Raw genomic sequence first — 14,444 nt, 5'->3', positions numbered from 1 at the left:
ATCGTCCACAATTCAGGGAAATGTGGCAATGTGAAACAGGCTGGGCCTTTTCTCTAGTGACTTGGCCAAGGCCTTCCTCATCTTCCTCGTGTGGAATCGCGGGTTAGACTCGATTCCCTTAGGGTGAGGACCTTTTCATCCTTGTTTTTGTTACCTTATGGATAGAATAAGCCTTGGGGGCCTCCCCTTTCCCCAAGACAAGAAGTCTCTCTTCTTTCCCAAGATTATGCGGGTCCTGAGGAGCAGGGCGGACCCAAGCGTCCTCCCTCCAAAGCCAGCATGTTTTCCACTGTCCCACGCTTCTTTTCCATCCTGGATGTTCTTATTTAGTGTTAACCTTTTGCAGCTGGCCTCAGGGTGGGACAGCCCAAAGCCCCCGTGGTCTCCCCATCCTGTGTTCCCCCTCTCTACGACCCAGAATCCCAGAATGGATGTGGACCAGACCCCTCCGAGTCATGCAGATGTTGTCCAGTGAACGTGACCTTTAGAGACTCAAGGTTCCGCCATCACGGCCGCTCCCACGTAGGATTCTGCTCATTTCCCTGGAAGGCTTGAAGGGAGAGCCGAGCCAGGCGTGAAGCCTGAGCTCCCAGATCTGTGCGTGTGGGAGCCCATTTACAAAGCAAGGAGAAAGACAGTCTACGCATGCACGTGTATGTGCACATATGTTCTTCAGCCAAAAAAGCCACTTATGTGCACGCTTTATTATATATAATTTGGTTTTGTACTTGTATGCATATGTGCTGTTGACATGTAGTTACATTGTATATTTTAAGTGTTCTGTGTGTACCCTGGGGCTGTGTTGTTACAGTGTAGACATGTTCACACGAGGGGGCCTCTTTGTTGTGTTACTCTGTGAGCCGGGTTCTTGCTACATTTGTTGCCGTAAATGGGCCAGACAATGAAAGCAAAGACAGTTAACGTGTGTCCCAGGGCTGGGCGCATGGTAGCGGTCCTGGTGAGGTGGTGTAGCCCCTCCCTCCCAGCTCCTTGGGGAGCCTGTCTTGTAGGGCCTAGTAGCTCCCGCTGGATACTTTGTAGTTTGGCTGTTTGCTCAAGGCTTCCTGGGAGCCAGAGGGCCGGGCTCCCCAGCAGGGCCTCCGGTGCCCCTCAGCAGTGTGGGGTAGCGGAAGAATCGAGGCAGGGACACTGGTTTCGGGGACTGACCCTGTGCTTTGTTCTGCTTTTCCTTCTAAAGAGACTCCGAAAGAAGCGGCAGAAATATCCTTTGAAGACCTTCTGGAGAAGGCCAAGGCCGGAGACCCCAAGGCGCAGACGGAGGTAACTGCCTGCTTTTGTCTGTGGTGTCCGCTTTAATCGTCAAAACAGCAGCAGCCAAAGGAGCAGACTTGGGAGGGGGCCCTGCGGCCCTTCCCGTCTCTCCTCCTTCACCAAAGGGCCCGCTTGGTTCCGCCTTCCCTGGGGCCTTTTTGGGGAACGTCGGCTGGGTCAGACCCTACCGCCGGGAGCTTCCGAGCAGAGCCCCTTTCCCTCGAGTGTATGGAAACGCTGCCCTCTTTGCAGCGTTGCTTTGTGAGACTGGAGCCGGCCGCGCTCTGGAGTTAGCCGAGGAGGTCGTGGCTGTCACCTGGAGTCAGTAGGCAACCAATGGAGAAAAAGCCACGTGGTTGACACTTTGCTGGGGGGGAGAAGGGACGGGCCGTGCTGAAAGCTGAGCTTGGGGGCTCCCAAAGGGGAGGCGTGAGCGCGCTTGTTACTGGGAGCTGCTCGTGGCCCAGCGGAGCAGGCCCGGGCCTGGGAGCTTGGCCAGTCAGCCTGTTCCTCCCGGGACGTCGCCTCAGCGTCCTGTGGGCTCACGGCGGCTCTCCCCTTTCCCAGCTGGAGCACAGCTCGGTCATCGCCCTGAGTTGCCGGTGGCGGAGAGGGTGTGGTAGTGATGGGAAAACCAGCTAGATCAAATTTAAGGGGAGGAGCGGGGTCTTAAGAATTCTTGATGCAGATAAACAATTTGTGCTGCTCTTGATTCTTCCCCGTTTTCCAGGCTGTTGTTTTTTAATATCTATACTTTATTTATAGAATGAAGAGTCTTAGTACCAAGTGGGATAGGCTAACGTGAGGTTTCTAGCTGCTCCTTCCTGCTCTTGTGTTTGGATCAGTGGGTTCCCTAGCCCAGGCTTAGCTGCAGAGAAGGAGAAAAGAATAGGAAGCTGACCACTGGGCTCCACTACCTTGCCTTCAGAGCCGGTGCAAATGGATTTTAAAATCGGCACCTGCTGAGTGAGTGGCCGGTGCTGGGAGGCACAGTGAGAAAAACTGCCAAGCCTTTATTAAAACGCCCCACGAAGCACATGGTGAGTAGGCTAACAAGCTGGACTCCGTGAAAGCAGATGGCGGGATTTTATCACGTAAAAAAACAAGTAGTGAACCTGCTTGTAAAAGAGTGGCGATCGAGCCAGCTCCCGCTTCTGGCTCTCCCTCATCACTTCCACAGGCCCCAGAGATGGGCCGTAAGGGAGAAGCGCAGGGAGTGACTTGGGCTAGGAGCCTCCGAAGAGGGAATTCAGGGGCCAAAGTTTCCATGTATTCTGAGAAATTCAACTGAGTGATGGGGGAGAGGGTGTGAAGTCCCATCACACTTAGCAGCCCGAAGGTGGGGAGCACGCAGCCCGTGGGGGACTTGGACTAGGTGTGTGTGCTTATGTCACAGCCACGGCAGCTCGGGTTTCTGTAGTAGCCCGGCCTGGGGTAGGGAGCTGGCCCTCTAGGCAGGAGGGACTTGGCTTAGAATCCTGCCTCTGACACACAACAGATCACCGGCCGCTCGGTTTTCCTCATCTGGAAGCTGAAAGTCTCCAGGCTCCTGCCAACCTGCGCTCGGACCCTGATTGATTCTGTCTCTGCGTTTCCTTGGGGTCCGTTTGTGTTGCTTTGTTTTTTATGTTGTCTTCATTTTAAAACTGGCATTTTGCTCTGAGATGTGGAGTTCTCCAAGGATGTTCTTTTAGGCCGTGATGTTCCGCTTGTGCCCCAAATGTTTTTCAGAGGAACACGTCTCCCATTTTCAGAATGTGAGCCAATGGGAAAGAGGAGATTCGCCCTCAGAAAGTTCCTTTATAATTAGTGTAGAGAAGTCTGTGTTCTGCAGTTAGCGGTACTGGCCCTTAACATGTGTCTTGTGGAGCCAGAGGCCAGGTTCCCAGGAACTTTCAGTTTAGCAATGAGCCAGTTTTTAAAGAAGTGAGACTTCTCCCGTGGTCTGCCTCTGAGCCTTGCCTTTTTCTGTGTTTTTTATTGTGGCTCGGTCACTTTTCAGTCACGTCTGACTCTCCATTTGGAGTTGGCAAAGATACTGGAGCCATTTCCCATTTTCTTCTGCAGCTCATTTTACAGAGAAAGAAAGTGAGCTAAAAAGGGTTAGATGACCCCTCTGGGATCCCAGAGCCATTAAGTGTTGGAAGCCAGCTTTGAACTTACATACGAGTGTTCCTGACTCCAGTGTTCTATGTCCTGCGCCTCCTGAACAGGCAGAGATTCAACCGGGCCGGGGTCCAAAGTCCCTTTCACCCTCTGAGAGTCTCTTCTGACTTTGTCCAACTCTGTGGTCCCAGGAGACGGACACACTGCCCTTCCTGCGTTCTCACTCAATGCCGAGATAGACACGGGACATTTCAGGAAGAAAGCGTGGGAGGAGCTGGGGACATTGAGTGGGAGAAGGGAATCCGGGCGATCAGAGGAGATTGAGTGGGGACAGAGGCAGGAAGGAAGAGAAAGAAAGTTGGAAAGTATGGAGTGGGAAGTGGGACAGACACCTGGCAGGGCAGCGGGCCAGAAAGATGGCAGGAGGTGATGAACTTGGCCCAGGAGCCAGATGGGGGCCGAGCGTGTGGATTCAGGGGCCGTGCATCCTATTCTGTCGGTGTCTAGGTGGGGAAGCACTTCCTGAGATTAGCAGACGACGCAGATGAAGAGCTGAACAACTGCAGTGCAGTGGACTGGCTGATCCTCGCCGCGAAGCAGGGCCGGCGAGAGGCCGTCAAGCTGCTGCGCCGGTGCCTCGCCGACCGAAGGGGTGAGTGTGGGCCCCGGAAGGCCCGGGCAGAGACCGTTTCAGAGGAGAAACCCCGGCCAGGTGCCGTACGTTCCCCACTTAGTGCAAAAGGGATGCTCTCTTAGCTGGTTGGCGGCAGGAGGGGCGCATCGGAGGGAGGGGGGACGTGCTTGTCTCTGCCCAAAGCCATTCGTCACCTCTGCCAGGACTTTGAAACTAAATTGACGCAGTAATAAATTGTCAGCTCTTCTCTAATGACTTCCCGGCAACGTGGGGACAGCGGTGGCTCATGTTCTTCTTGTCTTTTTTGAGGCATCACTTCGGAGAATGAGCAGGAAGTGAAAAAAACTGTCCTCGGAGACCGATCTGGAGCGCGCCGTGCGCAAAGCGGCCTTGGTCATGTACTGGAAACTCAACCCCAAGAAGAAGAAGCAGGTGGCGGTGGCGGAGCTTCTAGAAAACGTGGGCCAAGTCAACGAACAAGGTAAATGGGACCAGGAGCGGCGAAAGTCCCGGCTCCTAGTCCCAGCTCGGGCCGGCGAGCTCAGCTTTTGACAGCCACTTGCTCCTGGTAAAATAGAGCCGGTGGTGCCGGCGATTGCTCAGGGAAGCAGATGCCTGTGGGAAAGCGCTTTCTGGCATTCAGTTAGAGCAGTAACCAATGTCCTCAGGCGGCGGGGGACCCAGGGATCTCGGATCCCAGCATTCCCGGACAAAAGAACTAGAATTAGAATTCCAGAGCAGGAGCTCTCTGGCACAAACTGGGAAGGGCCTTAGAACCAGAACTCACATCAGTCAGAGAAAGGGCCTTAATATATAATGACGCTCACAAACAGTCGCAGCAGTAGCTAAATGTTCTCATGAGTTGAAAGCTTTAGAGACCTTGTGCAAATATGTTTCAAATAAGATCTCCCTAGGAACAGGTAAACGACCCTGCCAAATATTCATCTACCCGGTGATGGAAAGCAGTCATTTCCCTAACGACCACACGGTTTTCCCGTAGAAAACAGAAGATTTCATCCTCGCATTTTGCTCGTGGCTTTTAAGCTCATCACTTGCTCTGAATGTAGAGATTTGCTGTAGGAGAAAAAAGTAGTCGTTTGACTTTGGATCCAGGACGTAATCATTTCAATACAAAGAAACTATTTGGGGATCAGGGTGGAAGTATAGCTCAGAAAGCCCAGACGAACAAACCTCCACCCTCTGAAGTTCTGGCCTTTCTCCGGCCCATAGGTTTTCTGGTTTATTGGATCTCATCCATTTCTAGCTTCAAACTCAAGAAATAATGATAATTATAGTGGCCAAATCCCATATCAGAGAATTTATATGTCTTAAAAAAAAAAAAAAAAAAGCCTCAGACTATGTCTGGGCTGACATGTAGGGAGGCAGTGAGACCATGATGCACTTGAATAGTAATTAATTTGAAGAATGGGTTTTGAAAGAGAATTTGAGTCAACCAGAAATCTAACAAAGTCTCTTAGAAAGTCTTTGCGTTATTCAGCAGCAAAAACTCAATACGGCATCTCTCCTCCGTGCTCTGTAGCATTATAGAAAAGATTGTTCTCTTAGAATAACCGCAGACTTGAAGAATAAAACAAGAATTCACTTATTAGCATCTTGGAAGCAGAAGCTGAAGAGGGATTTGCAAAGTGCTGAAGGACCCTTTTTCCAAAGCGGGAGGCTCGGTGGAATTCGCGCTAAGGTCCGCGTGATGGACTGAGGAAATGTTTGACGTTAAACAAGTTTCGTCAGGGGAGGCCACCGTAGAAGGGCTGAGCAGGAGCGGGAATTTTTCTGAGACCCCCGATAATCAATGAAGTGGGGGAAGGGCTCAGGCCAGTGAGCGAAGGGTGCGCCCTGGACTACTGATCTGAAGTAAAACGGCAGTTTCGGTTCCACACTAGATTTCAGATTACAACCAAAAATCCTTTCGAATTTTTGGAAAAGAGAGCCAAACAGTCCCCTGGATCTCCTTACATGAGGACTTCATATTCCAAGCCCAGGTTAGTTCCCAGGGCCGATGAGCTTGCTAGGAAAAGTGGTTCTGTGAGATTTTTTCCATTTCCTCCAAACCCAGGAAAAGGTTAACTGGTCAGTGGCCGATGCTCAACAGCAAACCAAATACAAACTGAGCCTTTGACTTCGCTGGCCAGTCAGTGGTGATCATGCCATTGAATCCTAAGAGATTCACAATTTATCTCGATATCTGAAGAGATGGTTTTAGGCCATACCCGCATTCTGGAAGGAGGGGAAGAGGGGAAGGAAAGAGCTCTAAAACGCAAGGCCAATCTCGATAAGATTTTTTTTACCTCTTCCCCACTTCTCCATACACAGTAATTACCAGTGTTTTTTCACTTTTCCATTTCCAAGCCAAAGCTAAGTTCTAGAATTCTAGAAAGGACCATTCCTCATCAATTTGTATTTACTAAGTTTCATAGCAAATGAGGTTCCTTTTTGACTTAGGGGAAAAGCAAGTCAATTACTATCAAACAATGTAATGTTTAGTCTCAAAAACCCCAGATTCTGCTTTAAAAAAATTGTTTTAGCAGTTCTACAACTAACGTAATTAACTATTCACAGTCAGGCTTTTTGTTTTTCTTTTAGTCAGAGATAGAGGTAGCTGAAAACAATTTGCAACAATAGGGCTAAGCTTGTCCCCACTTTAGAAAGCTTCCCTAAGAATAAATCCTGAGGGATGCCATCCCGAAAGGTGACTCCACTGTCCCACAAAAATTGGGGTCTACACAAAACAAGATTAATCTGAAGCTTCCTTTAATAAATCCAATTCAGAATCACCTCGTGCCCCAGGAAGGAGACTGGGCTTTCCTGGGGCTCTGCTACTCCCGAGGAGTGAGACCTAAAATGGATAGGATCCCCTTATTTTGGGGGGAAGGAGAAGGCCAGTGGATTTCAGATCAAGCTCAGAAAGAGTCCTAGCAAATGAGCCATTCTAAAATTAGGCATTTAGCTAGCAATTCTAAGAGTCTATAAAAAGGTCAAAGAGAGACAAGGAACATGAGTTGGAGTGGAAGTTTTCTACAGGAGACAAATAAGGAGCAAAAAGGTTTTAATTGCTCTGTGATCGTTGGCTAGGCCGTAGACCCTGGACTGTGAGCCATCATTGCCTCCTTTTCTGTATTTTGGGGGGCAGAAATTTGGGGAAAAGGGTTAAAGGTCTCTCTTTTCTGCTGGAACCATGGCTGCTTCAAGCTAAAAAGGGAGGTAGCAAATCATATGGATAAAGTTTACGTTTTACAAGTAAAATGCATCTTATATAACAGAGAGCACTGTCTTTCTGGCCAGATGGCAAGAACTTGTCCTAGAAACTTAGGACTTAAAAACGTCGCAGTTTTCATTCAGCCACTAAAATCCCACAACACTGAACGGTCACTGTGAGTGCTTAGGGATGAATTAGTGACAGATTTTAGAAAGTCAACATTAAAGCATCAGAAATGGCACCTTTCTGGGGGGACTCTGCTGTAATCGATTCTGCATTTCACGGCATTCCCGTTGTGCACTGGCTGTTCTAGTAGAACCTCTTATTTAAATCAGATGACCGTCAGCACAGAGCACATGAGCCTGTCCACAGGCTGTGGAGCCCTTGGAGAGCCCTGCTGCTTCATCTATGTGATTATTCCCTGAAAACCCAGGAAGAGGGATCCGTTTTCGATGTAAGGAGAGAAATTCCCAGCCAAAGCTAAAATGACGAACTGATAAATTAGCTGAATTTACACTAAGGCTCCCCAATCGCAGTTGTAAATGAATTTAAGCAGAATGATCGAAAATCCATTTAAAATACTTAAACTGGGAATTAGAGCTTTATTCAGAATTCATCGGAAAGGAAAAATACCGCTCTATGGCACGGATGCGTGTCCATCGGTGGCAAAATATTTTCATATCCTCTATGTTAAGCAGTTTGCCTCTGAGACACGCAGTTGTGCCATACTTCTCTGACTTGGTTTATCCAAGAAGAACCAGTCTTTCAGCAATGGAACAAATTATATGTTGAATGCGGTTTTTGTTCCATTTTCTTCAGTGAAGGGTTCTCTTATGCCATGGCCTGTTCATTTGGAGGCATGGGGAAAGTTCAAAGGGTCCCAGATTTCCCCAAGCCAGCCTCGGTAGAGAGGGCGAGGGCGGAGGGGAAAGGGCCACACCCTTCTACGTACTTGGGGTCCCCATCGCTGCCTCCATGATGGGGGAGGGGAGTCCACCATGCAGGAAGAGGCTGACATCACCACACGCGCAGAGCTCTTAAGCAGGCGGCAGCGTAACAGGACAGTCTCGCTCAGTGACTCTCCGGTCCGAGGAGAGAAGCTGAACTTAGCAGAAATGCAGCTTAGCGTGCCTTGCAGACATGGCAGACTGTCACAGACTGGCAGGAATGATGCACACAGAAGCAGGCTTTTAAAATCTTGGCTATTACTCTAGTTCCCTCTGCAATTCTGGGACCCCCGTCCTAGCCTTAAGCCTAGAGAAGTGGGCATGGGCCCTTTGCCTCCCTATTTTCAGTGACCAAAGTGGTTCCCAGCTGTGACCCTCCTGCTTTAGATGAGGAGCAAGAAAAAGGACTGGAATTCGTCTGTCTTACTTTTTGTCAAGAAGCCCAAGGGTTTTGCGCATCAGACAAGTGTGGGGGCCACAGGTGGGCACCAAAGGTTGGGGTTCGGCCGTGTGAATGGCCATTCTTTTTGGCACAGGGTAGATTTCTTCAGGGAAGAGGTTACAGACAAAATGAAGGGCGCATAGATCCTGGGGATGGTAAATACGAAGGAGTGGGAGAGCGTAAGAAAGACAAGTTCCTCAGTGGACCTCACGGTTACCCAGGAGCAAGGGACGGAGCCGTGAGCTTGGGGCATTTGGTTATTATTTAGCTGGCAGGCTCACTCCTGAAAGGGACCTCGCACCCTAGGAGTGAGTGTAAGGATGAGAAGTGGGGTTGGGAAGCAGGGTGGAGGTAGGGGGAGGTCCCCCCCATGCCGCACGGTAGGAGACAGAGTGCCATGGCCGACTGACCCAGAGGACGGCAGGGACCATGGGCTGCCCAGAAGTAGGTTTTATAGAGAAAATTTCCCCTCAGGAACCGTGACTCAGATTTCTTACACTGCTGGAGACCCCTGTGGGGAGAGGGGAGGGTCTCAGGGGTGTGACCTAACTTGGATTTCTGACTGGAAAACTGGGGGGGGGGGGAACCATACAGCTAAACTGGTCTGTCCGAGCCCTCTCCCCGTCAGCCTCCGGGAATTCCCCGCTGAGCATTATTAACCACGTTATCAGTAATCGTCCCCTTACGGCTGCCTGATCCCGGCCAGCGAAGCTCTGAGGGTCACCCTCAGGAAATGAAGTGGGCCGTCGGGGAAGCCGAAGCAGGGGCATTATGGGTGAGTGGCGTGTCCCGGGGCTTCTCTCTCCCGCGTTTGTTCCTGGATGACTGAGTGCCATGTGTTGTCGTGCAGATGGCGGAAAGCAACCCGGACCCGTTCCCAAATCGATCCAGAAGCAGAGGAGAATGCTGGAGCGGTTGGTCAGCAGTGAATGTGAGCACAGACCACCCCCCACTCCTGCCCTCCCTGCGCCTTTGTCTTCCTGGAAGAAAGGCCTTTTCGTGTGGCCCGGTCTAATCGCTTCCTCTTGGGAGGGAGCCAGCTTGGGGGTGTTCCCGGGGCCCTGGAAAAGAGCCCCGTTCCCAAGCCCCTTCCCGGACCTTGCAGGTTCTCCGTCCTTTCCCGGCCCAGACTCGGGCCTTCTGCTCTGGAGCCAGGGAGAAGCCACGGCCCATCAAAGCATAGTGACCTTTAAGTGACTTGAAAAGAAAAATCGTCTTCATGGCAGCCCCTGGTGTCAAAAAAAAAGCGCCGTGTGAGGAGACTGGGTTTTCCACAAAAATGGCGGCCGGCCATCCCTCGGTAGCACCTCAAGAGGGAGAAAAGCGCTTTTCCTCCTGAGGTGGCTGGCGTAACTGAGGGCCAGGCGGATGACCTTAATTACCCAGGGGCACACGGCTAGCGGGTGTTAGAAACAAGTCCAGGGGTCCCGCCTCCATCCTGGCCTGCCTCTCGGATGCAGCCCTCACCATGTCATTGGTCCTCCTCGAGAACCAAGCCACCAAAGGCGGGCCCGGGGACCACCCCGTCCAGTCAGTACCCGACCCAAAGCTCCCCTTCCAGGGCGCACGGCTGGCTCAGGGACTCATTCTCTCTCCTAGTTTCTGCCCCGTGTCCTTGTCTCTCTGGGGTATCCCTCTCTCGTGTGACATCCCTCCAGCTCTCTGCGGCCCCTCATTCCGGGAGCCTCGGATGCTGTCACTCCCCAGACGGGCTGTTTGTGAGGTTCGCCAGCCGTGTGCCAGGAGGGCCGGAACGTGGCGTCTCCAGCCAGAGCCCCAGACAAGCAGGGTCAGGGACTGTCTTTGGGGAGAGCCCTCTGTCTTCTGTCATCGTCCCTGATGATAAAATATACCTAAGTAGGAGGAGACTTCCTGGAGAGAGAGCGAGCCCACGGCAGAGCGTTAGCATGGGGCTGGGACAGACACAACTGGCACTGCCCAGCGCCGGCCACAGAGCCCCCCAGCTGCGGGTGTCCCCCCCGGCGCCGGCCACAGAGCCCCCCAGCTGTGGGCATCCCCCCCGGCGCCAGCCACAGAGCCCCCCAGCTGGGGGCGTCCCCTTCTGTTGCAGCGCCCGCCCCGGTCTGCGGGGGAACGCGGCTTTAGCCGTCCTTGTCTTCTCTCCCCCCAGCTAAGAGCTACGTGGCTCTGGACGACTTTGTGGAGATCACCAAGAAGTACGCCAAGGGCATCATTCCCAGCAACCTGTGTCTGCAGGACGACGACGACGACGAGCTCGCGGGGAAGAGCCCGGAAGACCTCCCCTTGCGCCTGAGGGTCCGTGAGAACGCGGGTCCTCCTTCATGGGGGTGAAGGGGGGATGGGGGGCCCTCCCTGGCGGCATTTCCCCGGGAGTCACGATAAGGGACCCGGCTAGAGAACTTGACAGTGGGCAGAGTCCTTTGACACACGATGGCCCTTCCGGGGAAGTACTGTGGATAGCATCCCCGCTCTACAGAAAGGGAAGCTGAGGCTCAGTGAGGCAGTCACTGGAGGCAAGCAGGATTTGAATGCAGATCTAGCTGATCTGCCCGAGCGTGCTAACTGTCTGCGGGAGGGCTCCCAGCTTGCAACACGCCCCAGGGCTGGGAAGAATAAAGCATGAGGACCCCGGTGGGCTCACTGAAGCTGCCCGGAGCTGGGAGGCCCAGGGGAGCCGCGGGAGTCCGCACTTAGCTGGGAGCTGGGCTTCAGACCTCTCTGCCCCCGCCGGGCCGCTCTGTCCCCTCCGGTCCGGGCCCTGCCGGGCCGCTCTGCCCCCTCCGGTCCGGGCCCCGCCGGGCCGCTCTGCCCCCTCTGCCCCCTCCGGTCCGGGCCCCACCGGGCCACTCTGCCCCCTCTGCCCCCTCCGGTCCGGGCCCCGCCGGGCCGCTCTGCCCCCCCAATTCTGGCCGGGCCATTCTGCCCCCCAATTCTGGCCGGGCCATTCTGCCCCCCAGTTCCCACCGGGGGCCCGTCGGGCCGCTCTTCACCCGGGCCAGGGCTCCTCCTTCCTCTCGTCCGGACCTCGCGCAGCCCCCCTGACGTCCCCGTCTCCCCCCGGCAGGTGGTGAAGTACCCGCTGCACGCCATCATGGAGATCAAGGAGTACCTGATCGAGCTGGCCTCCAAGGCCGGCATGCACTGGCTCTCCACCATCGTGCCCACCCACCACATCAACGCCCTGGTCTTCTTCTTCATCATCAGCAACCTGACGCTGGAGTTCTTCGCCTTCCTCATCCCCCTCGTGGTCTTCTACCTGTCCTTCGTCTCCATGGTGATCTGCACGCTCAAGGTCTTCCAGGACAGCAAGGCCTGGGAGAACTTCCGCGCGCTCACCGACCTGCTGCTGCGCTTCGAGCCCGACCTGGACGTGGAGCAGGCCGAGGTCAACTTCGGCTGGAACCACCTGGAGCCCTACGCGCACTTCCTGCTCTCCGTCTTCTTCGTCATCTTCTCCTTCCCCCTGGCCAGCAAGGAGTGGATCCCCTGCTCGGAGCTGGCCGTCGTCTCGGTCTTCTTCACGGCCGCCAGCTACGTGAGCCTGAGCGCCTCGGCCGAGCCCTACACGCGGCGCGCGCTGGCGGTCGAGGTGGCGGCCGGCGCGCTCTCCGTGCTGCGCGCCCTGCCCCTCGACTGGCCCTGGGTCGGCTTCCTGGGCCGCACCTTCGTGGCCGTGCCCGTGGGCCAGCTGGTGGTGCTCAACGTCGGCGTGCCCTGCGCCCTCTTCCTCTACCTCTTCTACCTCTTCTTCCGCATGGCGCAGCTGAGGGGCTTCAAGGGCACCTACTGCTACCTGGTGCCCTACCTGGTGTGCTTCATGTGGTGCGAGCTGTCCGTGGTCATCCTGCTCGAGGCCTCGGGCCTGGGCCTGCTGCGCGCCTCCATCGGCTACTTCCTCTTCCTCTTCGCCCTGCCCGTGCTGGGCGTGGGCCTGGCCCTGATGGCCGTGGTCCACTTCTCGCGCTGGTTCGTCTCCCTGGAGCTCACCAAGATCCTGGTGACGCTGGCGCTGTGCGGCGTGCCGCTGCTGCTGCGCTGGTGGACGCGCGCCAACCTCTCCGTGCTGGAGATGTTCCGCTCGCTGAGCCGCAGCTCCGTGGTCAAGCTCATCCTGGTCTGGATCTCGGCCGTGGTGCTCTTCTGCTGGTTCTACGTCTACCGCTCCGAGGGCATGAAGGTCTACAACTCCACGCTGACCTGGCCGCAGTACGGCTTCCTGTGCGGGCCCCGCGCCTGGAAGGAGACCAACATGGCGCGCACGCAGATCCTCTGCAGCCACCTGGAGGGCCACAGGGTCACCTGGACGGGGCGCTTCAAGTACGTGCGCGTCACCGACATCGACAACAGCGCCGAGGCCGCCATCAACATGCTGCCCTTCTTCCTCGGGGACTGGCTCCGGTGCGTGTACGGCGAGCCCTACCCCGCCTGCGCGCCCGGGGGCGCCGGCGGCCCCGAGGAGGAGCTCTGCCGCCTCAAGCAGCTGGCCAAGCACGAGTGCCACATCAAGAGGTTCGACAGGTACAAGTTCGAGATCACCGTGGGCATGCCGTACGGCGGCGGCGAGCGCACGCCCGAGGACGACGACATCACCAAGGACATCGTGCTGAGGGCCAGCAGCGAGTTCAAGGGCGTGCTGCTGAGCCTGCGGCAGGGCAGCCTCCTCGAGTTCAGCACCGTGCTGGAGGGCCGCCTGGGCAGCAAGTGGCCCGTCTTCGAGCTGAAGGCCATCCGCTGCCTCAACTGCGCCGCGCAGCTCGCCCCCGCCGGCCGCCACGTGAAGATCGAGCGCGACTGGAGGAGCGCCGTGCACGACGCCCTCAAGTTCGCCTTCGACTTCTTCTTCTCCCCCTTCCTGTCGGCCGTCTGACGTCCCGGCCCCGCTCCGGGCCGGCCCCGGTTCCGCCACCGTCGACCCGGCCCCGAGGCCTGCCGGACTTGGTACAAATAGTGCAGTGTAACTTGTGTGTCTGTGAATGCAGAGTGTCGTGTGGAGTTGCATGCGCACGGGCTCCCCAGCCCCGTTTGCTGTGGTTTACGTACAGCGTCAGTTTAAAAATGCTCGACGTCAAAGCACTTTAGTAGGTAGCCCCCCCACCCCCCGCTCTCTCACCCCGTTACGTCCCCCTGGATGCCGTGCCGTTGTTAGCGGTTAAAAATAGGAGCAGAAAGTGTCTGCTACACAAGAAGGTTCCACTGACTTGGACTTCTTCCGGTGGAGCTCTGGGCTCGTTCCCCAGGCCGGAGTCGTGGCGCCGGATCTCTGCGTACAGAAGGCGGACGGCCTCCGGTCCCGGATGGAACGACTCCGTGTGTGTGTGAGTGTGCCAAACCTAATCCGCATGGATCCGTGACGCACGCCTGGCGCTGGGCGCTCGGCCCCGGCGCTCCCAAGCGGGAGGACCGGGGCCACCAGGGGCAGAAATAAAGCATCTGTGCTCGTGCCCTGGCGACTTGTCCGAAAGCTTTGTTGTGGCGTCGAGCGCGAGAAATCGCCACGAGATTTTCGATACGCCATTTTAGGAAGTACAAAGAAAAGCAGAAACAGCCCCTGGAGCTCCCCCCCCCCCAGAGGAAGCAAAGCCCCCAGAGAGTGTGAAGGAAGAGGGGCCAGGGGCCCGGGAGTAGAAAGAAAGGGGCAAACAATCCCTAGAGGAAGCAAAGCCCCCAGAGTAGATAGGAAGTAAATATGAGGGGAGAGGGCCCCGGAAGTAGAGAGAGAGACAGAAATGGCCCCCAGAGGAAGCCAAGCACCCAGAGTGTATTGGAAGGTAAGAGGGGACAGGGGCCCGGAAATAGAGAGAGAGGCAGAAATGGCCCCCGAGTGTATACAAAATATGAGGGTAGAGG

General features: G+C 55.1%; 1 protein-coding gene across 1 annotated transcript in view; it reads left to right on the top strand.

Annotated features, from left to right (window-relative positions):
• The window catches only part of WFS1 (wolframin ER transmembrane glycoprotein), a 36,504-nt gene extending 22,460 nt beyond the window's left edge, over positions 1-14,044 (top strand). The window contains 7 exon segments of the mRNA XM_074274948.1: positions 1,199-1,281; positions 3,886-4,030; positions 4,322-4,350; positions 4,352-4,493; positions 9,466-9,546; positions 10,747-10,892; positions 11,662-14,044. Of these exon segments, the coding sequence (XP_074131049.1) occupies positions 1,199-1,281; positions 3,886-4,030; positions 4,322-4,350; positions 4,352-4,493; positions 9,466-9,546; positions 10,747-10,892; positions 11,662-13,464 (2,429 nt within the window). The 3' untranslated portion in view covers positions 13,465-14,044.
• Positions 14,045-14,444: the final 400 nt, after the last annotated feature.

The sequence above is a fragment of the Sminthopsis crassicaudata genome, chromosome 6, assembly GCF_048593235.1.
Source record: "Sminthopsis crassicaudata isolate SCR6 chromosome 6, ASM4859323v1, whole genome shotgun sequence".
NCBI classification, from domain to species: Eukaryota; Metazoa; Chordata; class Mammalia; order Dasyuromorphia; family Dasyuridae; genus Sminthopsis; species Sminthopsis crassicaudata.
This window is presented reverse-complemented; position numbering and strand designations above follow the sequence as displayed.